This window comes from Eubalaena glacialis, chromosome 9, assembly GCF_028564815.1.
Source record: "Eubalaena glacialis isolate mEubGla1 chromosome 9, mEubGla1.1.hap2.+ XY, whole genome shotgun sequence".
Lineage (NCBI taxonomy): Eukaryota > Metazoa > Chordata > Mammalia > Artiodactyla > Balaenidae > Eubalaena > Eubalaena glacialis.
The window spans coordinates 115,265,335-115,292,774 of record NC_083724.1 but is presented as its reverse complement, the minus strand read 5'-3'; the positions used below and the strand labels follow the sequence as shown (position 1 = coordinate 115,292,774).

Genomic DNA, 27,440 nt, shown 5'->3' with positions numbered 1-27,440 from the left:
TCATCCCAGCATTGCAGTAGACTATATTCTTACAATCACAGTGAAAACCAAGAATGGTCTATTAGCCACTGGAGAGGGAAAGACAGGTTTGGAGTTCCCCCAAAACACCATTCTAAGAGAACTGTCATTATTTGACCTGTTTGGCAACCCCCTGGAAACTCCCATTTACAAAGCTCATTCTTATTTGACCTTATCCAGACCTCATTCAGTGTGAATAGCCTTTTCCCTCGGAGGGGAGAAGGAAGGGAAGTGGTTTGCAGAAAACAATCAGTGGCAATCATTTAATATTGCAGGTGCCTGAGGTGATGATGATAACAGTTGGGGCAAACAAGGAACTGAACAAAATATTTAAAAAGCTGAGGAATTCTTAAGATGTCTATGAGGGTCTTTGAAAAGCTCTGATATAATTCTGGGAATTTAGAAGGCCAGGTGCATGCACAGGGCTGTGCACATGCCTAGGTCTATGTGCATGACCAGGGCAATGTGCATCACAGGAAAGAACTATGAAGGCCCTAAGCTCTCGCCTCTGGCTGACTTTGAGACATGGTTCAAAGAGAAAGTGAAGGGTAAGGTAGAATTATAAACTGCCTGCCTGAGCATTAAAGGCATGCCTCAATATATGTACAGAGCTCCTCAGCAAAGCTGGGAAATTTATTGGTTCCAGGCATTTAAGGAAATCTCTGCCCAATAATTAGCTGACTACTAAGCTAACAAGGAAGAGACTTCAGCAGCCACACACCACAAAGAATACTGACTTTACAGGATTAGTCCAGGAAAGTCACTAAACAAAAAGCAACAAAAACAAACAGCAATGACAACAAATCAAGGGGTGGAGAGGAATCTGATTTCAAGAGCTTCCACATTATATTATTTAAACTGTCTAGTTTAAAACAAAACAAAACTTATGAACCATGAAAGGAAACAGTAAAGCATGACATGCATAGTAAAAGAAGCAGTCAATAAGAAACGTCTTTGAAGAAACCCAGATGTTAGACTTACTAGACAAAGATTTAAATCAGCTATTTTAAAAAACTAAAGAAAAAATGTCTACAGAACTAAAAGAAAATATGAGAAAAATGCATCACTAAACAGAATATCAATAAAGAGGCAGGGATTACAAGAAGAATCAAATAGAAATTCTGGAGCTAAAAAGTACAATAAGTAAAATGAAAAATTTACTAAAGAAGCTCAATATCAGATGTTAACTGGCAAAAGAAATAATCAGTAAACATGAAGACAGGTTGATTGAGATGATCTTTTATGAGAAAGAGAAAGAAAAAATAATGAAGAAAATAGAGCAGAATCTCAAAAACCTGTGGGACACTGCCATGTATACCAACATACACATAATGGGATTCCCAGGAGGAAAAGAGAGAAAAGGAAAAGAAAGAATACTTCGAAGAATAATGGCCATACAATTCCCAAACTTGATGAAAAACATTAATCTACACATCCAAGAAGCTCAATAATCTGCAAGTAGGGTAAACTCAGAGAGATCCACAGCTAGAAACATCATAACTTGGTTTTTTGGGTTTTGTTTTTGTTTTTTTTGGCCATGTTGCGTGGTTTGTGGGATCTTAGTTCCTCGACCAGGGACTGAACCCATGCCCCCTGCAGTGGAAGCGCAGAATCCTAACCACTGGACCACCAGGGAATTCCCCATCATAAATTGTTGAAAACCAAAGTCAAAGAAAATTTGAAAGCAGCAAAAAGAAGTGACTTATTATGCACAAGGGATGCTCAATAAGATTAATAGCTGCAGATGGTAACTAGACTTATTTTGTTAATCATTTTGCAATGTATACAAATGTTGAATCATTATGTTGTAAATCAGAAATTAATATATTGTATGTCAACTATACTTCAAAAAAAAAAAAAGATTAATAGCTGATTTCTCATCAGAAACCATGAAGTCATAAGGCAGTAGGATGATATATTCAAAGTGCTGGAAGAAAAAAAAAAAGACCAACAAATAAGAACTCTATATCAAACAAAACTATCCTTCCAAAGCAAAGGAAACATTAAGACATTGCCAAATGAACAAAACCAGAGAGAATTTGATGCCAAAAGACCTGCTGTACAAGAAATACTAAAGAGTGTTCTTTGGGCAGAAATGAAAGGACACTAAACAGTAATTCAAATACACTTGAAGAAATAGTGACAGTAAAAGTAACTACATATGTAAATATAAAAGACAGTATAAATGTATTTTTTCCTTATAACTTATTTTTTCCCTATTTGAATTAAAAGAAAACTTGATAATGCAATAATTATAAATCTAAGTTGATGGGCACACAATGTATAAGCATGTAAATTGAACGGCAACACTGGCACAAAGGAGGGGGTAGGCAATGAAGCTCTAAAGGAGTAAAGTTTTCCTATACTATTGAAATGAAGTTGGTATTAATCTGAACTAGATTATTATAAACTAAGATATTTATGGTAATCTCCAGGGCAACCACTAAGACAATAAATTTAAAAAAAAACAAAAGAAATGACAAGGGATTTAAACCGTACACTAGAAAATACGTATTTAACACAAAAGAAGGAAGTAACTGAGCAACAGGAAAACAAAACAGACACAAGACATACAAAACAAGTGACAAAATGGCAGATGTAAATCTAACCTGATCACATTTACATTAAATTTAAATGGATTATACACTCCAGTAAGAAGACAGAGATTGGCAGAATGGATTAAAAAAACATGATCACACTGTACGCTGTTTACAAGAGATACATTTTAGATTCAAAGACATGAATAGATTGAAAGTAAAAGAATGCACAAAGATGCACCATGTAAAGAGTAACCAAATGAAAACTGAAGCAGCTATACTAATGTAAGACAAAACAGACTTAAAGACAAAATTTGTTACAAGAGACATAATAAGGACATTTTGTAATGATAAAAGGGTTAATTCATGAGGAAGACATAATTAAAAATATATATGCACCAATCAACAGAGCCCCAAATATATGAGGCAAAAACTGACAGAACTGAAGGGAGAAAAAGACAATTCAACAATAATAGTGGGAGATTTCAATATCCCATTTTCAATTATAGAACAACTATACAGAAGATCAACAAGAAATAGAAGACTTGAACAACAATATAAACCCACTAGACCTATCACACATCTATAGAACATTCCACTCAACAATAGCAGAATACACATTCTTCTCAAGTGTATATGAAACATTCTCCAGAACAGATCATGTTAGGAAATAAAACAAGTCTCCACAATTTTTAAATCAAACAAAGTATGTTCTCCAAACACAATGGAATGAAATTAGAAATCAATAATAGAAAAAAATTGAGAAATTCACAAATATGTGGAAATTAAACCAAACAGTCCTAACCAATGAGTCAAAGAAAAAAATCACAAGGGAATTAGAAACTACTTTGAGATGATTAAACACATACACACACACACACACCACACATACCAAACTGGATGAGATGAAGCTAAAGAAGTGCTTAGAGGGAAATTTATTGTTATAAATGCCGGTTTAAAAAAGAAAAAGATCTGAAATCAATAATCTAAGCTTTCACCTTAAAAAATTAGAAAAAGAAGAGCAAACTAAATCCAAGACAAGCAGAAGGAAGAAAATAATGTAAAGGAGAAAGAAATGACACAGAAAATAGAAACAGGGTAGTAGAGAAAACCAATGAAATAAAAAACTGGTTCTTTGAAGAGGTCAATGAAATTGAGAAACTTTTAGGTAGATTTACAAAGCAAAATGAGAGAAGACTCAAATGACTAAAATCAGGAATGAGAGAAAGGGCGTTATTACTGACCATTACAGAAATAAAAAGGATAATAAAGGAATTCTAAGAACAACTGTATGCCAACAAATTATATAACATAGATGAAACAGATAACTTCCTAGAACAACCTGATTCAAAAAACAGAAAATCTGAATAGATGTATAGCAAGTGAAGATACTGAATCAGTAGTCAAAAATCTTCCCACGAAGAAAGGTCAGATGGTTTCACTGGTAAATTCTACTAAGTGTTTCAAAAATAATTCACACACACACACTAAGACCAATCCTTCACAAACTTCCAAAAAAATAGAAAAGGAGGAAACACTTCCCAACTCATTCTATGAGGCCAATATTACCCTGATACCAAAACCAGATGAAGACACTGCAAGAAAACTACAGATCAATGTCCCCAGTGAATATGGATATACAAATTTTCAACAAAATATTAGGAAACTGAATCCAACAACATATAAAAAGGATTATACACCATGACCAGGTGGGATTTATCTCAGGAAAGCAAAGTTCATTCAACATATGAAAATCAGTCAATGCAGTATACCATATTAACAAATGACAAAACCCATGAAATTATTTTAATAGACACAGAAAAAGCATTTAACAAAATCCAACATCCTTTCATGATATAGAACACTCAATAAGCTAGGAATAGAAGTAAACTTCTTACCTTGATAGAGTACATCCATGAAACACCCACAGCTTATACCATACTTAGTGGTAAAAGACAGATAGCTTCACCACTAAGATCAGGAACAACACAAGGATGTTCACCCTTACTACTTCTATTCAACATAATAGGGGAGGTGCTAGCCAGGGAAATTAGGCAGGATAAACAAATTAAAAGGCATCCAGATAGAGAAGGGAAAAGTAAAATTACCTCTGTTTACAGATGATATGATCTTGTATATAGAACTCTGAAGAAATACACATGAGTGCATGCACACAAAAAACTATTAGAATTAATGAAGATGTATACCAAGGCTGCAGGATACGAAATCAACATACCGAATTAAATATTATTTCTATCCACTAGCAATGAACAATCCAAAAATGAAATTCACAAAACAATTCTACTAACAATAGCCTCAAAAACAATAAAATATTTAGGAAGAAATCTAACAAAAGTAGTGCAAGACTTGCAAAGTGAAAATTACAAAACACTGTTGAAAGAAACTGAAGAACACCTAAACAGAAGAACATCTCATTTTCACGGATTTGAAGACTTAATATTGTTAAAATGACAATACTCCCCAAATTGATTTACAGATTCAATCTAACTCCTACTAAAATTCCAGCTGGCTTTTCTACAGAAATCCTAAAATTCCTATGGAAATTCCAGAATAGCCAAAACAACCTTTAAAAAGAAGAACAAAGTTGAAGAACTCACACATCTCAATTTCAAACGTACTGTCAAACTACAGTAGTCAAGCCTGTGTGATACTGGCATAAGGACAGACATATAGGTCAATGAGAGTTAGGTAATAAACCCATACTTTTATGGTCAATTGATTTTTGACGACGGTGACCAGAAAACTGAATGGGAAAAGAGTAGTCTTTTTAACAAGTGGTGCTGGAACAACTAGATACCCATATGCCAAAAAAAAATGATGTTGGACTCCTATCTTATATCGTATATAAAAACCAACTCAAAATGGATCAGACCTAAATATAAGAGCTAAAATTATAAAACTCTTAGAAGAAAACATACATAAATTTGTGTCACTCTGAATTAGGCAATGGTTTCTTAGCTATGACATCAAAAGCAACAACAAAAAACTGGACTTCATCAAAATTAAAGTCTTGTGTACTTCAAAAGTCAGTAACAAGAATGTAAAAATATTTGCAAACCCTGTATCTGACAAGGGACTTGTATCTAGAATACATAAAGAACTCTTACAATTCAATATAAGGAGACAAAAACTCAATTAAAAAACAGGCAAAGGATTTCACTAGACATTTCTCAAAGGATATGTACAAATGGCCAAAAAGCACATGAAAAAAATGCTCAACATCATTAGTTGCTAAGTAAATACAAATCAAAATTACAAGATACTGCTTCATAACCACTAGAATGGCTAAAATTAAAAAGACAAATAATAATGACAAGTGTCCCCATGAAGATGTAAATCAATTGGATCCCTCATACATTTACGGTGGGCTTGTAAAATGGAAAACTTTTGGCAGTTCTCCAAAACGTTAAACATAGAATTACCAAATGAACCACAACTCCATTCCTAAGTATATTCTAAGAGAATTTGTCTACACAAAAACTAGTACACAAATGTTCATAGCAGCATTATGCACCATAGCCAAAAAGTGGAAACAACCCAAATGCCCATCAACTGATGAATAAATAAAATGTGGTATATCCATACAAAGGAAAATCATTCAGCTATTAAAAGGAATGAAGTGTTGATATATGCTACAACATGGATGAACCTTGAAAACATGCTAAGTGAAATGAAGGGAGACACAAAGGTTTACATGGTGCATGAGTCTATTTTATGAAATGTCCAGAATTCTGTCTATAGGTAAATCTATAGAGACAGAAAATAAGTTAGTGATTGCCAGGAGCTGGGGGAATGAGGGACTGGGGAATGTTTGCTTATAGAGTGGGGTTTCTATGTTGAACTGTTCTATATAGGAATATTCCCATTATTCTTGTTGCCTCACCCTTCTAAAACTGTTACCTTTAACCAAAGATCAGGGATCAACCATTCACAAGTAAGATACTTTCAGGGCAACTTGTTACCTTATCCAGGATGCAGGAGGCATGTGTCAATGCCTATCATTTTCTTTTGTTTTGATTCAGAATTCTTATTTGATTTAGTCTGTGTTTTAAGGTTCTAGTTACCCCTTCACTGAAGACGGAAGTTTTTAAATTTTTGTTTATTTTTATTGTTTATGCTGGGTTATGATGAGACAGAAGTGGAGAAAAGAATTATTCTACTATTTTTAACTAGCAGTACCCCTCAATCTTTTTAAAGTCTGCTGATCTAATGGGTAAATAAAAAAACCTGTTAACTTGTAGTTGATCTTATTTAATTTTCTTTTTGTATGTTTATTGGCCATTTATATTTCATCTTCTATAAATTATATACTGAAAACTTTGCAAATTTTTCAGTTGGGTTATTTTCTGTTTTCATAACAACTTGCAATTGCTCTTTTGATATTTATAGATACCAATCCTTTGCTCTTCATATTGAAAATATCTTGCAGTGTAAATCTTGTTTACAGTGTCTTATATTGGATATATGCTTAAAATTTTTATACAGTTAAATTCATCTAACTTTATCTTTTGGGTTTTATGTATTACTTAGGAAAAGCTTTCCTACTTCAAAATAATAAAAATATTCAAAACAGTAATGTAAGGCCTTTTATCCAGTTTAAGTATATATATATATATATATATATATATATATATATATATATATATATATATATATATATTTAAATATATATATTTTGCTCTTTATTCCATACGGAAACTGATGTCTGTTTCTGGTGTGATGTTGAGACCTATTTTTATTTTTTCATTTTCAAACAGACAACCAATGGAAAAACATCACTTCCTTACAGATCTGAAATAATTCCTTTACTTAAGCTAAATTTCCCAACATACAAGGATATATTAATGAACTCTGTTCTGTACAAGTAATACATCTATCAATCTGACAATATGATCTTTATTTAATTACTCTAACCATATAGTATATTTTAATATGTGGCAGGGCAAATTTGTTCAAACTCCTTCCTCTGTTCTTTTTAAAGAATGTCTTAGTTATTCTTATGAATTTTTTCTACAGATGAACTTTAGAATTGTGTAAAAAACAACAAAATCCTGTTGTGGTTCTGACTGCTGTCAAAGAGCACAAAGAGCAAACAGGTGATACTTGAGTTGAATCTGGCCAGTACACATTATTGTTGAGCCTGTGACATAGTATATGTTTTAAAATTGGTGCCTAAAAATAAAATCAGTTACCTCCCTCCCACACCTTAAGACCCCATTCCCTTCCTCATTCCACCTAACACATACAGAGCTGCATTATTCTTTTAAGGATAAACAGTGCTCTATAATATGAATGCACCATAATTTTTCCAACTAGTCCCCTACTGATGGACACTTAGGTTATGAATAGCCTTTTGCTATCATATAATATGCTGCAATAAATATTCCTGCACATTCATTATTCTAGACATAAGCAAATATTTCTATAGGATAAATTCCTCAAAGATAAATTACATGGTCAAAGGGGGTGTACATAAACATTTAAAAAAAAAAAGAAATGTTACACATAAAGAGTAACTGCATTAAAAAATAATATATTATCATCAAGTTGAAGTGTTATCTAAATCTTTATCTAAACAAATTTTATTATTTAATTTATTAAACAAGTATTTAGTTAGTGTCTGTGTGTGAGATAAAGGCAAAAAATGGTTTAAAATAGTTACTGAATTGCTAAATGTTAATAGTGGGTTGAAAATTATAGTCTTCAAAAGATGGAATGCACTTTTAAAAAATGGTGATAATTAAAAACAGTGATAATGTAGGCATATATCAAAACATGGCATTGTACAACGTTAAATATATACAATTTTTTTTCAAAAAATGTTTTTAAATAAAAATAAAAGAAGAAACAGAAAAAGACAACCCTATTAAAAAGTAGGCAACAGATTCAAACAGGCAATTCACACAAAGGACATGTAAATGGCCAATAAATACGAACTGATGTTTAACCTGAACAGTAATCAGGGAAATGCATTTAAAACTGCAATGATTAAAATTTTTAAGAGAGTAGATCTTAAAAGTCTTCATCACAAGAAAAACAATTTCTGTAACTATGTATAGTGACAGATGTTAACTAGACTTATTGTGGTGATCATTTTGTAATATATACAAAATTCAAATCATTACGTAGTACGCCTGAAATTAGTATGTCAATTATACCTCAATAAAAAAATTAAAAATAAAATAAAGGGCTTCCCTGGTGGCGCAGTGGTTGAGAATCTGCCTGCTAATGCAGGGGACACGGGTTCGAGCCCTGGTCTGGGAAGATCCCACATGCCGCGGAGCAACTGGGCCCGTGAGCCACAACTACTGAGCCTGCGCGTCTGGAGCCTGTGCTCCGCAACAAGAGAGGCCACGATAGTGAGAGGCCCGTGCACCGCGATGAAGAGTGGCCCCCGCTTGCCGCAACTAGAGAAAGCCCTCACACAGAAACGAAGACCCAACATAGCCATAAATAAATAAATAAATTAATTAATTAAAATAAATAAATAAATAAATAAATAAAATAAAACTGCAATGAAATACCATTTTACTTCTATTAGGTTGGCAAAACATGAAAAAGTCTAACAATATATCAATTATTGGCAAAGATGGAGAGCAATGGTTAGAGTACAGATGCCTACAACTGGTTTGGAGAACGATCCAAGCAGGATGTTCATCAATGTTTATACTGTTATTTCATCAAATCTACAACAACACTGATTGCAAGATGTGTCATTGTTTTATGTACCAATAAAAACAACAGCAACAACAAAAAACCTGTCCGGGGGGGGGAACCCCAAACCAGGGACAATACTCTTTATATACTGACGTGGGATACTTTCCAAGTTAGAAAAGCTTGGTGCAGAATACTGTATATAGCATACCACCTATCTGGAAAAAAAGGAGAAAAGGACTATAGATATACTTGTTTACAAATGCATAAAATATCTCTGCAGAAAGTGATTAACATTAGTCTATTCTAGGAAGGGAACTATGGCTGAGAGATGGAAACAGGAGAGATTTAGTACTGTGTATACCCTCATGGACTTCTGAAGTTTGACCACATGAACAGATTTTCCAATATAAAATGTAAATTTTTTTAAAAATTTTATCTTAATGATTAGCCTTTTATTTCAGTAATAAGAATACATAGAAAATTGGTAAATTCCACTTTAGGGAACTATTCTGTTCAGAAAATATTTTAGATGATTTTTATATTTATTCCTTCCCTTTTATCTTTTTAAAACAGCTTAATTGGGATATAATTCACATACCACACAATTCACCCATTTAAAGTGTACAATTCAATGGTCTTTAGTACACTCGAAGAGTTGTGCAGCCACCACAGCTGATTTCCCGTTCTTCAGAATAAGAAAATGGGGATACTAGACAGAATGCTGGTACGGTCAGCAAACAGAAGGATTATGGGGAAGAGAGAAGGAAGATCTTGCCACAAGGGGAGCTGGAGTTTGTCCTCTCTACTTCTTAATTCTGCTCAGGGTATTAGATGTAATTATATAAATAACATTTTTAAGGCAATATTGTGCATGTCAAACTGTGGAAGGCTAGTCATGGTGAAGCAAGTTCCCTATGCTAATGTCAAAATGAAATTTAGACAGTGTTTTTTTTTTTAAGATAGAAATGGAAGGGTTATTTTAATAGCTTTTTCCAAAACTGTGGTATTCTCTGATACGACACTAAAACTTGACAAGTGGATGTATTCTTAAAGGTTAGCTGCAATGTTGAATGTGAAATCAACTCACTAAACTTTTTCATTAATGTAAATTTTCTTACATTAAAATCCACTTATCTTGAAAAGTTTTTTTATTGTGTTAGTTTTAGGTGTACAACATAATGATAAATGTGCTTATTGTGAAATGATGACAAGTTTGGTTAACATCATCACCATTTATAATTACAAACATTGTGTGTATGTGTGACGAGAACTTTTAAGATCCACTCTCTTAGCATCTTTCAATATACAATACAGTTTTGTTAACTATAGTCACCATGCTGTACATTATATTCCCAGGACTTATTTACCTTATAATTGGAAATTTGTCCTTTTTGACCACCTTTCACCCATTTTGCACACCCTCCATACCCTGCCCGTGGCAACCACCAATCTCTTTTCTGTATCTATGAGTTTTTTGTTTTTTAAGATTCCACATATAAATGATATCTTACAGTATTTGTCTTTCTCTGTCTGACTTATTTCACTCAGCATAATGCCCTCAAGGTCCATCCATGTTGTCACAAATTTTTCTTTATCCATTCATAAACTGATTTACACTTAGGTTGTTTCCATGTCTTGGCTATTGTAAGTATGCTGCAATGAACATGGGGGTGGTATATATTTTTTAAAGTTCATTATAAGTTGGTCCAAGGCTAGAAACATTATGGTTAACATATTTAGTCTCAGAAGCTTAACTTCAGAAAAGTCAGTCTGGAGAGAGATGAAGGGGAAATGATTGCTGGCTGAACATTAAGCAGTATAATGGTTAATAATCATCATAATAAACAATTTCTATGGCATTTACTATGTGCCAGAAACTTTACATAAACTAACTCATTTAATCTACTCAAGAACTCCCTTAGGTAGGTATCATTATTCTTCTCATTTTCCAAAAGAAGAAACTGACGTTTAAGACATTCAATAAGTTGCCCAAAGTTATGTAACTAGTAAGTGACAGAAATAATATTTTAAATCCTCAAAGTCATGCACTTGACCACTGCACTATATTGCCTTTACATACTGAAATGCCATGTCAAGAACACTGGCTTTGCAGCAAGACAAACAGTAATTAGCTGTGTGACTATGGGCAAATGATTCAATCTCCTTTAGCCTCAGTTTTCTCATCTATAACTGAAGAAGTTAACACCTGCCTCTCAAATATATAAAACAGTTAGCACAGCATCTAGCACTTGGTAAGTGTTAAAATACATTATAGCTAAAAATAAAAAGCTCTCCAAAAAGACAGGTATAGCTAACAAGGTGCACAGTAGTAAAAAGCAGAGCAATTGGTCTTCCACAACTCAGAGCACTATATGCTGTCCTGATAGGTATTTAACACAATGATAAAGCTGAGCTAAAGACTCAAAATAGCATGGGCAACAATGGTTTAAGAGATATAGTTCCTACTAAATATTTTTATGCGTGATAATTATTTTAACACATAGCACTCAAACATTTCAAAGTCACTCTTTATATCCTACAAAAATCAAGACAAATTGGTAATGAATATCCTTCCAAAAATATCTAGCAATCGAAGGGCTTGCACAACATAAAATCTGTATGTTTAAAACAAAGGAGAAAAAAGAAACAATTTTCAGAAAATAGGATATTGTAGTTCTTAAAACGTCTAGAAATATTCAAAAGAGATCAAATTAAGTATGTTTCTAAAAAACTCTTTCCTATGATTCTCATCATGAATAATGACAGCAACCTTGGGGCAATGTTATATTGGACATGTACATTAAAATCAATGTGTCCAAAAACCAAGATGTTGTCCATGGATCTGCTTGGGAACAGATTTAGAGATAGGTCAGTCAATATTTGTAAAACTAACACAAAAAGCAAAATCCCATAGCTTAAGTCAGTGAAAATGATGTTCTTTACTCAGGCATACTAGGGCACAGGGGAAGGGCTATTGTTGTACCTAAAGCAAATTCAATTTGGTTTGTGGTTTGTAATCCTGCTATCTTAGCCAACTGTCAAGAGAAAAATATTTCTGCCGAGGGTAAAATCATGTAGAAAAGTGCTGGCAATCTTTAAAGTATTAGTGACCCCCAAATCTCTACTATTCTACATTCTATTTTGCTGATTTCAGTACAGGGTACAAGTCCTACGGGATTAGATTTAGACAGTAAGTCATTACCAAGTTTAAGATATACACTATAATAAAAAAAGCATAGTCTCAAGAAAAGATATTTAGAGAAGAAATAACACAATTCTACGCCATTTCTTCTAGAAATACAAGAGAACACTTCCCAATTCATCTTATGAGGTCATATTATCATAGTAACAAAACTAGACAAGGACGTTACAAGAATAGAAAAAACAACACAAACCCAGAACAATACCCCTTTATGAACACAGATGTAAGAACTCTTAACAAAATATCAGCAAATTGAATCAAACCATATAAAAGAATAATACATCATAATTCAGTGAAGTTTTTCCCAGAATGCAAGGTTTAACATTTGAAAATCAATCAGTGTAATTCCCCATATTAATAAGACTAAAAAACAAAAACCACATGGTCAACTCAACAGATGCAGAAAAAGCATTTGACACAGTACAGAACATTCATTCATGATAAAAATTCTCAGAAACTAGAAATAGACAGGAACTTCCCTTAAAGGTCATCTTGATATGGGACATCAACGAAAAATCTACAGCTAAAATGGCACTTAATGGTGAAATATTGCATTCTTGCCCTCTAGGATTGGGAAAAAGGCAAAGATATATTTAATATTTAACTAGCAGTCCTAGTCCATGCAATAAGACAAGAAAAAGAAATAGAAGACATACACATTGAAAAGGAAGAAGCAGAATTATTTCTATTCACAGATAACACGACTGTCCATGTAGAAAATCCTAAGAATTTACCAAAAAAAGCTACAAAAAAATGTACCAAATAAATAAATTTTTAGCAAGGTTACAAAACAGAAGGTCAATATACCAAAATCAACTATTCTATGACACAAGAAACAAACTGGAAATTGATATTAAAAATAGTACCAATATAGTAATACCAAAAGTATAAAATATTTAGATGAATTTAAGAAAATACGTGTGAGACCTGTACTCTGAAAACTACTAACATGGCTGAGGAAAAATAAAGAAGACCTAAACAAATGGAGAGATATACCATGTTCGTAGATGGGAACACTCAATATGATTAAGAGATTCTTGATGCTAGCTTCATCTCTATATTCAACACAATCTCACTACAAATATGCTTTGTCATAGACATTGAGAGGCTGATTTTATTTTATTTTATTTATTTATTTTTTACATCTTTATTGGAGTATAATTGCTTTACAATGGTGTGTTAGTTTCTGCTTTATAACAAAGTGAATCAGTTATACATATACGTATGTCCCCATATCTCTTCCCGCTTGCAACTCCCTCCCTCCCACCCTCCCTATCCCACGCCTCTAGGTGGTCACAAAGCACCGAGCTGATCTCCCTGTGCTATGCGGCTGCTTCCCCCTAGCTATATATTTTACGTTTGGTAGTGTATATATGTCCATGCCACTCTCTCACTTTGTCCCAGCTTACCCTTCCCCCTTCCCATATCCTCAAGTCCATTCTCTAGTAGGTCTGCATCTTTATTCCCATCTTGCCCCTAGGTTCTTCTGACCATTTTCTTTTTTCTTTTTCTTTTTCTTTTTTTAGATTCCATACATATGTGTTAGCATACGGTATTTGTTTTTCTCTTCCTGACTTACTTCACTCTGTATGACAGACTCTAACTCCATCCACCTCACTACAAATAACTCAGTTTCGTTCCTTTTTATGGCTGAGTAATATTCCATTGTATATATGTGCCACATCTTCTTTATCCATTCATCTGTTGATGGACACTTAGGTTGCTTCCATGTCCTGGCTATTGTAAATAGAGCTGCAATGAACATTCTGGTACATGACTCTTTCGGAATTATGGTTTTCTCAGGGTATATGAGAGGCTGATTTTAAAATGGTACGGAAGTGCAAAAGACCTAGAATATCAACAGTGATCTTGAAAAAGAAAAACAAAGTTGGAAGAAATTACACATTCTGATTTCAAGATTTACTATAAGTTTACAGTAATTTACAGTTTTGTATTGGTATAGGGATAGACATAAAGTCCAACGGACGACAAAAGAGAACCCACAAACAGACTCACACATATGCATTCAACTGATTTTTAATAAAGGTGCCAATGTAATTTATTTATTTATTTATTTATTTTTAAACATCTTTATTGAAGTATAATTGCTTTACAATGGTGTGTTAGCTTCTGCTTTATAACAAAGTGAATCAGTTATACATATACATATGTTCCCATATCTCTTCCCTCTTGCATCTCCCTCCCTCCCACCCTCTCTATCCCACCCCTCTAGGTGGTCACAAAGCACCGAGCTGATCTCCCTGTGCTATGTGGCTGCTTCCCACTAGCTATTTATTTTACATTTGGTAGTGTATATATGTCCATGACACTCTCTCATCCTGTCACATCTCACCCCTCCCCCTCCCCATATCCTCAAGTCCATTCTCTAGTAGGTCTGTGTCTTTATTCCCATCTTGCCACTAGGTTCTTCATGACCTTTTTTTCCCTTAGATTCCATATATATGTGTTAGCATACTGTATTTCTTTTTCTCTTTCTGACTTACTTCACTCTGTATGACAGACTCTAGGTCCATCCACCTCACTACAAATACCTCCATTTCATTTCTTTTTATGGCTGAGTAATATTCCATTGTATATATGTGCCACATCTTCTTTATCCATTCATCCGATGATGGACACCTAGGTTGCTTCCATGTCCTGGCTATTGTAAACAGAGCTGCAATGAATATTTTGGTACATGACTCTTTCTGAATTATGGTTTTCTCAGGGTATATGCCCAGTAGTGGGATTGCTGGGTCGTACGGTAGTTCTATTTTTAGTTTTTTAAGGAACCTCCATACTGTTCTCCATAGTGGCTGTATCAATTTACATTCCCACCAACAGTGCAAGAGTGTTCCCTTTTCTCCACACCCTCTCCAGCATTTATTGTTTCTAGATTTTTTGATGATGGCCATTCTGACCGGTGTGAGATGATACCTCATTGTAGTTTTGATTTGCATTTCTCTAATGATTAATGATGTTGAGCATTCTTTCATGTGTTTGTTGGCAATCTGTATATCTTCTTTGGAGAAATGTCTATTTAGGTCTTCTGCCCATTTTTGGATTGGGTTGTTCGTTTTTTTGTTATTGAGCTGCATGAGCTGCTTGTAAATCTTGGAGATTAATCCTTTGTCAGTTGCTTCATTTGCAAATATTTTCTCCCATTCTGAGGGTTGTCTTTTGGTCTTGTTTATGGTTTCCTTTGCTGTGCAAAAGCTTTTAAGTTTCATTAGGTCCCATTTGTTTATTTGTGTTTTTATTTCCATTTCTCTAGGAGCTGGGTCAAAAAGGATCTTGCTGTGATTTATGTCATAGAGTGTTCTGCCTATGTTTTCCTCTAAGAGTTTGATAGTGTCTGGCCTTACACTTAGATCTTTAATCCATTTTGAGTTTATTTTTGTGTATGGTGTCAGGGAGTGTTCTAATTTCATACTTTTACATGTACCTGTCCAATTTTCCCAGCACCACTTATTGAAGAGGCTGTCTTTTCTCCACTGTATATGCTTGCCTCCTTTATCAAAGATAAGGTGACCATATGTGCGTGGGCTTATCTCTGGGCTTTCTATCCTGTTCCATTGATCTATATTTCTGTTTTTGTGCCAGTACCAAACTGTCTTGATTACTGTAGCTTTGTAATATAGTCTGAAGTCAGGGAGCCTGATTCCTCCAGCTCCATTTTTCGTTCTCAAGATTGCTTTGGCTATTCGGGGTCTTTTGTGTTTCCATACAAATTGTGAAATTTTTTGTTCTAGTTCTGTGAACAATGTAATTTAATAGGGAAAGACTAGTGTCTTGACGACTGTTGACCATTTCCAAAAATGATACTCCAACAATTAGACATCCATGTGAAAAAAAAAAGTTTATTTTGTGAGGATCAAATGATATAGTTAGTTGACCCTTGAACAACCTGGGGGTTAGAGGTGTTGACCTCCCTGCCCAGTCCAAAATCCAAGTATAACTTTACAGCTGGCCCTCCAAATCGGCAGTTTCTGCATCTGTGGATTCAAACAACCGTGGACTGTGAAACACTGTGGTATGTATTTATTGGAAAAAAAATCCACATAGAAGTAGACCCACACAGTTCAAATCCCTGTTGTCTAAGGATCAACTGTAGTTAAATTTAGCTGAAGCTGACACACGCTGATATTAAAAGCTTTCTTAAGGCCGTAAGAATCTGAATGATTGTTTCAAAATTTTATAGGTCTCTCAGATATCAACGCCCTCCAGCTTGGTTAGTTCAAGCTTCAGTTCCTCACCTAAATAAATGTAACAACTGATGTCAAATTCTTTGATTTAAGATCTATCCCTGAGTAAACTTCAAGAGTTAACAGGATAATTCCTTAATGTATAAAAGACCATATTTGTAGTTTACAAAAAATGGTATTTATTCCATTCCCTTCAGAGCCTTCTTCTGCAGGCTGTTATTTATAATACTGCCTACAGGTGAACTTTAGGTTATGCTATTTTATCAGACACAGATACCTTCTGACTCTTACTAGGGTATTTCTTCTTTCTGTCATTTTTCGCTGTAGGTTTTTTTTGATATAAAGAAAATTAACTTACGTTAGGTAAGAAGGATTTCATAAAGCTGTTGAAGGAATATTATACCTTAAGTACAGACTTTTCTCCATGATCTTAGGAAGCAAGAATTGGGGAGAAACAAAAGTGAAAATTACTGAAGGGGGAAAAACCACATCTGTGTCTAACCTTTTAAAATCACTTTTGTCAAAGCTTGTGGTAGAATAAAAGTTTTTAAAATATAGTTTCTACTTTAAATACAGGTGGAAGAGAAATCTTGTTTTATACTTGAAAACCAACCTTCCTTAGTTTTTTAACACCAAAAATGTATGGCCCCGTACATTGCATTTGAAATGATAAAAGCCCTGGTAGGACAATAAATTTCAAGAATTGTAGAAAACTGACTTTCTAACAACAAAAAGTGTCCTCTGAAATTATTTTCACTCCAATTTTTCACAGCCATCATCAAAGTGAGAAAATAGGGGTATTCAGATATATAGCCTGGATTTTTTCCTACGGAAAAGAAAGGTAACCTTATGTGTTGTGTTTACAAGAAAATAGTTTGGCAACAAATTGCAGAACATAGAAGAAAATGAGAATAAAAGTAAGAATTTTTTGAACCATAGGACAACATCTGTTCTTATCCTTCAGAGGCTGCAAGACAAGGGAAAATCCTAAAATGCACTCTGCAAAAACATTTATAAGAAGTTTTCTCCTAATAGAAACTAAAGCTATAAACCTTTTCAATTTGGAGACACAAGTCCCATCTCATATACAGAAATCTGTGCATTTTATATAGATAATAGCCTTCATAGTGGAGCTCTACATAAAACTAGTAAAATTCATTAGGTAGGAATTGATAAAATCTTGTTAAATAAGCATTATAATTATGTTTGGTTGTATTATAATAGGACAATACCATAGTCTGTGACTTATGCCCTACCAACACTGCTTTTCTAATATAGATGTAAATTCTACTTGTTTAGAGCTGCTTTATTCATAATTGCCAAAACTTGAAAGCAACCAAGATGTCCTTCAGTAGGTGAATGGATAAACTGTGGTACATCTAGACAATGGAATATTACTTAGCACTAAAAAGAAAGGAACTATCAAGCCACGAAAAGACATTAAAGACCCTTAAATACATATTATTAAGTGAAAGAAGCCAACCTGAAAAGAATATGATAACATTCTGGAAAAGGCAAAACTACGGAGACAGTAAAAAGATCAGCAGTTGCCAAGGGTTAGGGGAGAGAGAGGGAAGGATGAATAGGTGGCGTACAGAGGATTTTCAGGCAATGAAACTATAGTATCATCTTCTGATACTATAATGGTAGATACTAGTCAGTACACTTTTTTCAAGACCCATAGAATGTACAAAACCATCTATACCTAAAGTAAACTATGGACTTTGGGTGACAACATAGGTTTATATTATAAAAAAGTACCACTCTAGCGCAAGATGCTGAGAGTAGGGAAGGCTGTGTGTGTGTGGAGGGGCAGGAGGTATATGGGAACTCTCTATACTTTCTGCTCACTTTTGCTGTGAACCTAAAACTACTCTAAAACATAAAGTCTATTTTTAAAAAAAGGTATATTGACATTTTAGTTGGTTTTTAGTGTCTGGTCTGAAGTTCTACTTTGTAAAGAAATTATCATAATTAAATTGAATATGTAGTGCTTTTATTCTTCATTTTAAAGATAACTAAGAAAAGGGAAGTGATCTGAATACAGCTGGAACACTTCTGAAACTGTTTCAGAGCTTCTCTTTATACAAATTCTTACATTTTGGGAATGAGAGTCACTAGATAGGGGTAAAGTGCATACTTGTTAAATGTACTTAACAGTTTAAAAACAGAACAGAAATTTGACAACTAGAAAAGATACTTGGAAAACATTTGGTCAAACCCCTCGTCCTATAAATAAAGAAACTGAGGCTCAGAGAAGTTATGTGATTTGTCCTGGATCACAAGGCTATTTGACAGAAGGACTAGAATTTTGGGATTCAAAAGTTTAATGGTCATTTTTCCATTATACTGCTATCATTCAAGAAAACAGAATTATGATAAATTTCTTAAAATTCAGAGATGATTAATTTCTCTTCTTTCATTTATTTATTTTTTAAGAGGACATGAATCTAATTAGTATATTTATTTAGCTGATAAGCACTCACTCAAGCACTGCCCATTTACTCATTTATTCTGCCAGCGTGATTTTTCCCAGAGGTCATTTAAAAAGAAAATCATGTTTTAAGAATTCTAATAGCCCAAGAAAATGTTTCACCCTGAAAGTGAATATAAAACATACGTTATTTATTACTAAAGCAAAGGCTATGTATGCTCCCCACCCCACCACTGTTAGTGAGAATTTAGAAAGTTGCTCGACCTCTTACAGAGGTAAAAATCCACCCTTGGTGGGAGCAGCTGTGACTCTGTGAAAAAAGCTACAAATAACATGCTGGGAAATTCAGCAGGCACTGTTATTATATCCTGTTTATACTGTCATTTTTCCTATCAGTAGGATATTATTTATACAGACCCCACCCATGAACTTCTTGTTTATCTTATTATAGAAATCCTCCCAATCTATAAAAAGAAGCCTCTGTATTTTGTTTCTGGAACAAGCCCATGTGTTATAATTTTGCACCTCACTACAATTTTTATTTAGCATTTCCTTTTGTTATGCACCACTTGTTCTCATTGTTATCCCAAGGTTGATTTATTTCATTATTTCACATATTAGAGTTAAACTTAACTGACTTCAAGAGACTCCAATACAGGACAGATTCCAGAGCACCATATCCTAAACTTTATTTTGGGGTAGATTTCATCAGGTAGACATTCTTTTAAGAGACACTTGATTAATTTGTTTAGACAGAAAAATGTGCCTATATATTAATCAGGTACCCCAAGGAGTGAGCCCTGGGCACCTGGAAGGCTTCCTCACTCGGGCCACTCTATCTCAGGTGGGCCAATTATGAGGGCCAAGCTTCATACTGATTCTCACTAACTCACCATTTTGTAGCTGGATGTCTTTTCTGGAATAAAAAGCACTGCCCCTGAGTTTAGTTTGATGGTTAGACAGGCTGGGTGAAAATGTAACACAGTAATACATGAGAAATACATGAATTCAGTTAGTTGACCAAAGGGACAATGAACCAATCTGGTTATAAATCATCCTCATTCCCCTGCCTTATGTAAATAATTAAATTAAAGTAGATAAAAGAAAAATACAAATTCCTTAAGGGCAGGAATATATGCTGCATTTGTTGAGCAAATTAATATTTCTAGAGGGGAAACATCACTGGACAAAGTCATACTGGATAAATTTTCACACGTGTAGCTTGTGTTAGCTTCACCAATACTCCCTTTCTAGGTAAACATGAGATCTTCAGAGAGTATGTGCAATGCTAGACTCTTTGAGCATGTCTAAGAAAGATCTCTGCTTTTAAAGAATACTACTATAATATCTCAGGGTGGTAAACTAAGTGTATTAATTTCAGAAAAAAGAGAGGTCTACATGGGCTAAAGTGATCAAAGAAATCAGAATGAGGATAATAACTGAGGTAATGTTGATAAACAGGAATTGATAAGACCAAGGTGAGGAGGTGAAGGTATCCTAGGCACAGTCAACGATTTATTAGCATCCAGGTGAGCAGAATACTAGAAACGGCACGTAGCTGAATCCAGCTAGGGATTACACTGAATAGGAGATGGATATAAAGAGAAGGCTGGAGTAGATTATAAAGAGTTTCATTTTCTAGACAATGGAGAACCATTAAAGATATCTGATCAAGGGGAAATGAACCAGCTTTTGGACTAGGAATGAAGAGAAGGAAGAATAAGTTGGGGTGAGGCAGAAATGGGGGGAAGAAGTTTTAACAGTACCAAATCCTATGATTACAGTGGCAAAAGAAAAGTCCATGTGTTATAACAGATAATACCTGTGTAAAAATTTCAAGTCTTGCTTTCAAAACAGGAGATGGCATCATGATGACTGTCACTGACTGGGGCAATGTTAAACAGTGCCAATCCATTGAAGTTAGTATCAGGAAAGCTTACCAGTCTCCTAGAACTGCACTTCTCACACCCAGATAACCTGGAGATCTGGTTAAAATGTAAATTCTGATTCAGTAGGTATAGCGTGATACTCTGTATCTTTACATTTCTAATAAGCTTCCAATACTGCTGTCCCATGGACTACATTTTGAGTAGCAAGATGCTAAAACATCTTTTAATTTCCCTTTCCAAACGGCAGTACTGGGGAGAATGGATACATGTATATGTATGGCTGAGTCCCTTTGCTGTGCACCTGAAACTATCACAACATTGTTAATCGGCTATACTCCAGTATAAAATAAGTTTTATAAAAACTTAAGGAAAAATATTGAATAGAAAAAACAAAACAAACAAACAAACAAAAACCCCAAAAAGGCAGGATTTGATGAATGGTATAACTAATGCTTTATATATGTCTAAGAAATTCCTTTTAAAGGTATTTTATTATAATTTGCATCAACGTCTGATGGGTTTCAAAAGATATTATTTTAAAAGTCCAAGATGATTCAAGATTCAGGGTATTCAAGACATTCAGAAATATTTCCGCTTGGGCAAAATCAACTTTATAATGCTGCTTACAACAGTACAATTTTGTCTTTTTTTTTTTTTTTTTTAAGGCTGACAAGCTAGAAGATACTATTGCTACTAATCTTGGGGGCTGAAATAAAAGTCCTGAAAGACAACGCTCCATCTTTCCATAGTGCACATCAGTGGGTTTTGGTAAAACCCACTTAACTTGCCCTTACAATGCCCTTAGCACCATGCCTTAATCCTTGAAGACAAAGGTAACAATTTATTTTAAATATCCTATTGAAAAACAACTGAAGATTACAAAAATTAAATTCACACACTGTCCTTTTGTTTAAGATTTCTAGGCGAAGGGACATGCCTTTAATTAAATTTTTTTTTTTACCATGAACGGAAGTGTCATTTATAAAAATACATTACTAGTGTAATACGTTACACACATATTAAGATTGGCTGACCTTAGATTCTTGGGGTGAAATTTAAGACTTCTGAAATCTCAAGTTTCATTTTTAAACAAATAAATGGTCAATAACAACCTTTTAGGTAAATGAGCTTCAATATGTATCAATGTCTAGAGAACAGAAATAGTATCTTAAAATTGGAAGGTACTGTTAAAGATCAGATCCAACTATATCATTGTAGAAGTAAGAAACTGAGGTGCAGAGGCTAAAAAGCCCAAAGTCACAGAGCTGCTAGTGGCATGTTAAAAAAAAGAAGGGGAGGAACAAATTAATTTTCATATCCATCAATGTACAACACACAACAATGTATCAACTACAACATGTAGTTGAAAGAGTTTCTGGTTCCTCTCATGACTAAGACACAGTTGATTTTATTAAGGTCTTATAAATCATTGATATCCAAGAAAGGAAGACTACAGACCAACAAAGAAAACACATGCTACCCCAAAATTCAAGAACTCCATAAAAAATGCAATCTGAATAGAGAATGACACATATACACCACATACTCAGGATGGGGCTGCGGTGGGGTGGGTAATGGGATGGGATATAAAAAACAAAGAGAAGACACTGGTAATTCTTATCTTCTCAGAAATGCTTTGAGGAAAGCTTTCACATACAGAAAAGTGGTTGAAAAAACACAACTTCCTTTACTCTCATAAATCATTTTTTAATTGGTAAAATCGGGGATTGGATTTGGAGGACTGTGAAGCTTTTAAAAATATGAAATGTAGATAGCAGTTGGATGTGCATGTGTCATAAGCTCTGTCACAATTACAAGAAAACCAGAGAATCCTTTTTTAGCCATAAAATAGGGAATTTTGTGCTTATTACAAATGCTATAAAATTTACTAGCAAAAGTAAAAAAAAAAAAAGTCACTGGAGAAGTTCCAAGATGTCGGAGACAATGGGTTTTAAATCACAGGCATACATTATTATGCCTAAGTTGACAGATCTGCACTGCAATGCAGAAATGCAAGCAATATTCCAACATCTGCACCAGAAGGCAGAGACTAGACAAGATTCTAGAATAAAGGACTCTTCAGCTCTTACCTGTTACCTGTGCAACAACTGCTTGGGAAATCCTCCGATTGGCAAGAAAGGCTTTGATTTCCTCTTTTATCACACTGCTGTCCCTCCTAACAAAAACAGAAGACAAGACCAACAATGTATGTTGAAGGTAGAAATCCTCATCTTTGCTAAGAAAGGTGAAGCAGAGAGGTGGGGAGAACATAGAAAGAAAGGACACAAAAATAAAGGTAAACAGACCAAGCTTGTGTGAAAATATGAAATTAAAACAAACCAAGAAACACCAAATATTCAAGTCCTAAAACATCACACCATCAGACAGACGCTTTAGTGAATGCCACAGTAGATATAAGTCTCATACCAGAGGATGGTTAATCGCATGCTGTTTATAATTCACATTAGGAACAAGGCTGCCATATGGTATATACAAAGTTTCATTACTGGGTAATGAATATATCTTACACAGACAGAAATCCTAGAAAAATAAAAAGCAACAACAACAACAAAAATCAGTTGTGAGTAGACTGTGGTTTCGCATGTTAACTATGCAACTGCATAAATAATGTTCAGTTCATTTGAAAACCTTTGTTAAAGGAATAGAAATCATCATTCTCACAACTGCTAAAATATTAGCCGTTTTAAGAAGGCTTTGCCTTTTAATTTGCCTTCTTTGTCCTGAATAAACCAAAAAAATTTTAAGCAGGATGGGTTGAATATAAAATTTTAATATAAAAGACATTAATTTCCTAGTACATGTAATATACAGAATGCTTAATACTTAAAACTACACTATATTTTGTGTCCTTGGGATTACATATTATAGACCTAATTTTTCCTTCACTAGATGCTTTATAAATTTTTACCTTATTTAAAAATTCAACAAATTCTCAAAAGACTAGACATTCACTAGAATGACAATGAACGGCAAGACTTCCGTTTCTCCATCAGAACAAACAGAATACTTCAGTAAAAATTATACTTAAAGCCTTAAAGACCAATTTCTCTTTGAATGTTCAAAGGGATTACATAAATGGATTTTCATTCAAGCTCAAAAGTAACAGAAGAGTGGCAATTTATGGTCTAACACAGGGGGTCAGCAACTATGGCCCATGGACTAAATCTGGCCTCCCACCTGTTTTTATACAACCTATGAGCTAAGAATAGTTTTCACAGATGAACATTCGCAATCAATTTGAGGACAGGGAATACTAACTTTGAACATGAAGTAAGCAAAATATTATCCTCTTCCCACCAAAAAATTCCATTCTTCTCATTAGTAGGCCTGTATTTTAAAAATTGTATTCGATTATTAATTATTCTATATTGAATTTTGCAAATAAAAATTTGTGACCATTTGCTTTCTCTCTTGTACGTGAGTATCTATATTATATTCTCGATTTTGCCTCTTGGCCACGAAGTCTAAAATGTTTTCCATCTAACCCTTTACAGAAAAAGTTTGTGAACCCCTGATCTGAGACAAAGGGATCATGACATCTTTACAAATCATTTTGTGAATGATCCACAGACTCCTTATAGGAGCTCAAGTCTCTCTACAGATTATTTGGAACAAGGAAAGAAAGTATCCTATCCCCAAAGAATCAGCTGTGATTCACTCAGAGCAGATTTGCAGTCCTTTGCTGAGGAGGAGCTGTACACTCTGTTGGTGAATTCCATGCTCCCTTTCAGGAATTCTGGAAAACAGCAGAGAAGTGACAGTAGGGACAGCTTCCAATCTGGAGCTCCAGTCTACTCCTCATCTACTGGCTGGAAATCCTAATCAAAAAGATTCCCAAAGGAAGGAAATAAAGAGGCCACTGCCTAATCCAATATTTGAAATTTCTCATACTGATCTAGATACTCCCTAGATTCCTTCTACAATGCTTATTTATATTTGAAATATTTCTTTGAAAAGTATCATTCTCATTTTAAAATTATGTATCTGAAAGAAAAAGGCACAAAGAAATACATTTTAATGTCAAACAAAATAACTGTCTACATTACCATATGGCTGTCAGATATCCATCAACAATCAGTAGAGCAAGAGAGAAACTTCAGCAGTATCTATTTCAATTGGCTTATGTAAATAAAACAACCAAATCATTTGGTTTCTGATACAGATGCAAAATTAACCTGAAAAAATTTAAATAAAGCATTGCATTTCAATGTATAGAGTGTCCCTCTAGGAAAATGAAAACTGAGTTTAAGAGACTATCTATTAAGGTTAAATAAAAATGTGCTTTTGTGGGGAAAGTGATTAAATGGTATTTTCTTGTTTACTGATTTAAACTGGAATTTAAATCAATTTATTTAAAATCAATTTCACCTAGAGACTAAGTCACAAAGAGGAGATAACACTCAATTATTCCAGTAGGGCATATCCGGTTTGTGAATTATTCACAGCCCTGCAGTATGGTATTACCAAGGACTGCAGCAAGACAGAAGGAACACCAAAAAGTCTGCAAGACAGCAGCAGTTCACTTACCCTCTCTCAGAGACTATATTTTTAGATCCTTGGCAAGTTTCTAAGCACCCACAATGAGTTTTAAAATAACCAAAAAAACCGCTTTACTCAACTGCTTTACCAGAGAGAAACTTTTTCAAATTGAAGAAAAACATAAAACTTAAAAGATAAGAGTGTGCTTGGGCAAGTCATTTAATAAAGCTGGTTTCATCATCTGGTAAAATGAGAACATTAATACCCCCCACCACAAGCCTTTTAAGATTTTTCTCCAAGCACTGAAATTAAATTTAAACAAAATTTAATATCAAATGTGTGTGTGTATACAGTATAAAAATTTTTTTAATTCTTCAACGTAAAACTTTTTGAAACTGTAAAAGCACTACATAAACAATGACTATTATTTTATAATACCCTGGAAAGAATCCCAGGAAAAGAATAAACAAACAATCTGCTCTAAGTATGTAAGACTGAAGTAAACATCTGCATTGGGTATTTTAAGGCACCATGAAAAGACTTCTATAAAGTCAATTTAGATACAAGTGTTGTGTCATTTGGTTGGTTACACTAGGTATTTTCAAAATAGTAACAGCATTTAACTTTCACTGTGTCCAATTCTCTTATGTATTTCAAAAACTTCCATTCTACTGGGTTAAATTTGTTCTTCAAACTTTCACATATTCCCCCTCACTCATTCCACCTTCTTTAACGACCTGCCTCTCCTAATGTTGTCCACACTGTACCCTGTGAAGTCACCAATTTCCTGGTGTGAAAACTCCTTCATTGACTCCAAATCTAACTCTCTCATCTACTCCTTACTTCCTCTCTTCATCTAAAATTTGACATCTTTAAGGAGAATGAATCCACTTTTCCTCCCTTATCTTATAAAGTCTCACACTTCTCATGATTTCTATCCTCCAGTCTTATGGAATAAAAGTGAAGTGTAGGCTGATCTTTCTTTGACTCTATAGTTTATTTCTAAGATAAGCTACCACTCTATTTGTATCTAACCACTTACACACACTCAGTAATGCCTCTTCATGAAATTACCCTTTTTAAATACATCTTAAAATAATAATAATTGCCACCTATTCAGAGAAGTTCTCCCTGATCCTCAGAGCTAAAAAAGATCTTTTCTTCCAATAACTAACTTTACCATTTTGATTATACTACTCACATGCGAATATATTACATGCTATTCTGTATTATAGTTGTTCCTGATCTGGTCTTATCTCTCCTACTAGCCTACAAAGTCCTTTAGCACAAAGATTGTGTCTTATTCATCATGGGGTTTGCATATAATAGAGCTTAATTTGTTCCATGAATGAACAAATCTGTAGTTGAAGATAAAAGGTTATAAAATGGAAAACCTGATCTAGATAATTTATAAAACAGCTCTAAATTCTTAATATCAAATATGTTTAAGCTTCCCAAAACAGAATGGAAGAGAGTTATGTACACTAGCTCAAAACGGTAATACTCCCTTTTCTGGAACAAAGGCTATTAAAGACTGAATGTTTAAAAGTGGTATGCTTTAAGATCTTCCATATTCTCTTAGTTGATATACACTACACATTCTGTAGGACCCTTTAAAGTAGACATCTATCTCAAAGACTTCCAGAGATGGAGCAATACCTACCAAGACAGACTATTTCACAGGTGGGAAAATATAATTACACACAAATTTTTTCACATATGAATAAAAACCTTCTCCCTTTAATTTCTACTCATGGAGATAAAGCATAATTTAGAATTTTAAAAGATAATGTTAAAACAAAAGCTATTCTGTCTGTGTGAATAACATGGTAACTGATTATTATGTCTTATAGAACATAAATCCCTACCTACACAAGTAAATAAGCTATTATTAGGCATATGGATAACCAACTCAGAAGAAAGTCTCAGGATCCTAGATAACATACTAAACACTCATGAAATTTAGTATGTGGGTAG

General features: G+C 34.0%; 1 protein-coding gene across 9 annotated transcripts in view; it reads right to left on the bottom strand.

Moving 5' to 3' along the window:
• The window catches only part of HMBOX1 (homeobox containing 1), a 181,174-nt gene that overhangs the window by 60,857 nt on the left and 92,877 nt on the right, over positions 1-27,440 (bottom strand). For all 9 annotated transcript variants that reach the window (XM_061200742.1, XM_061200745.1, XM_061200743.1 and 6 more), the window contains exon 4: positions 23,054-23,139. In XM_061200742.1, coding sequence (XP_061056725.1) covers positions 23,054-23,139 — 86 coding nt within the window. The remainder of the gene's footprint in view (positions 1-23,053; positions 23,140-27,440) is intronic.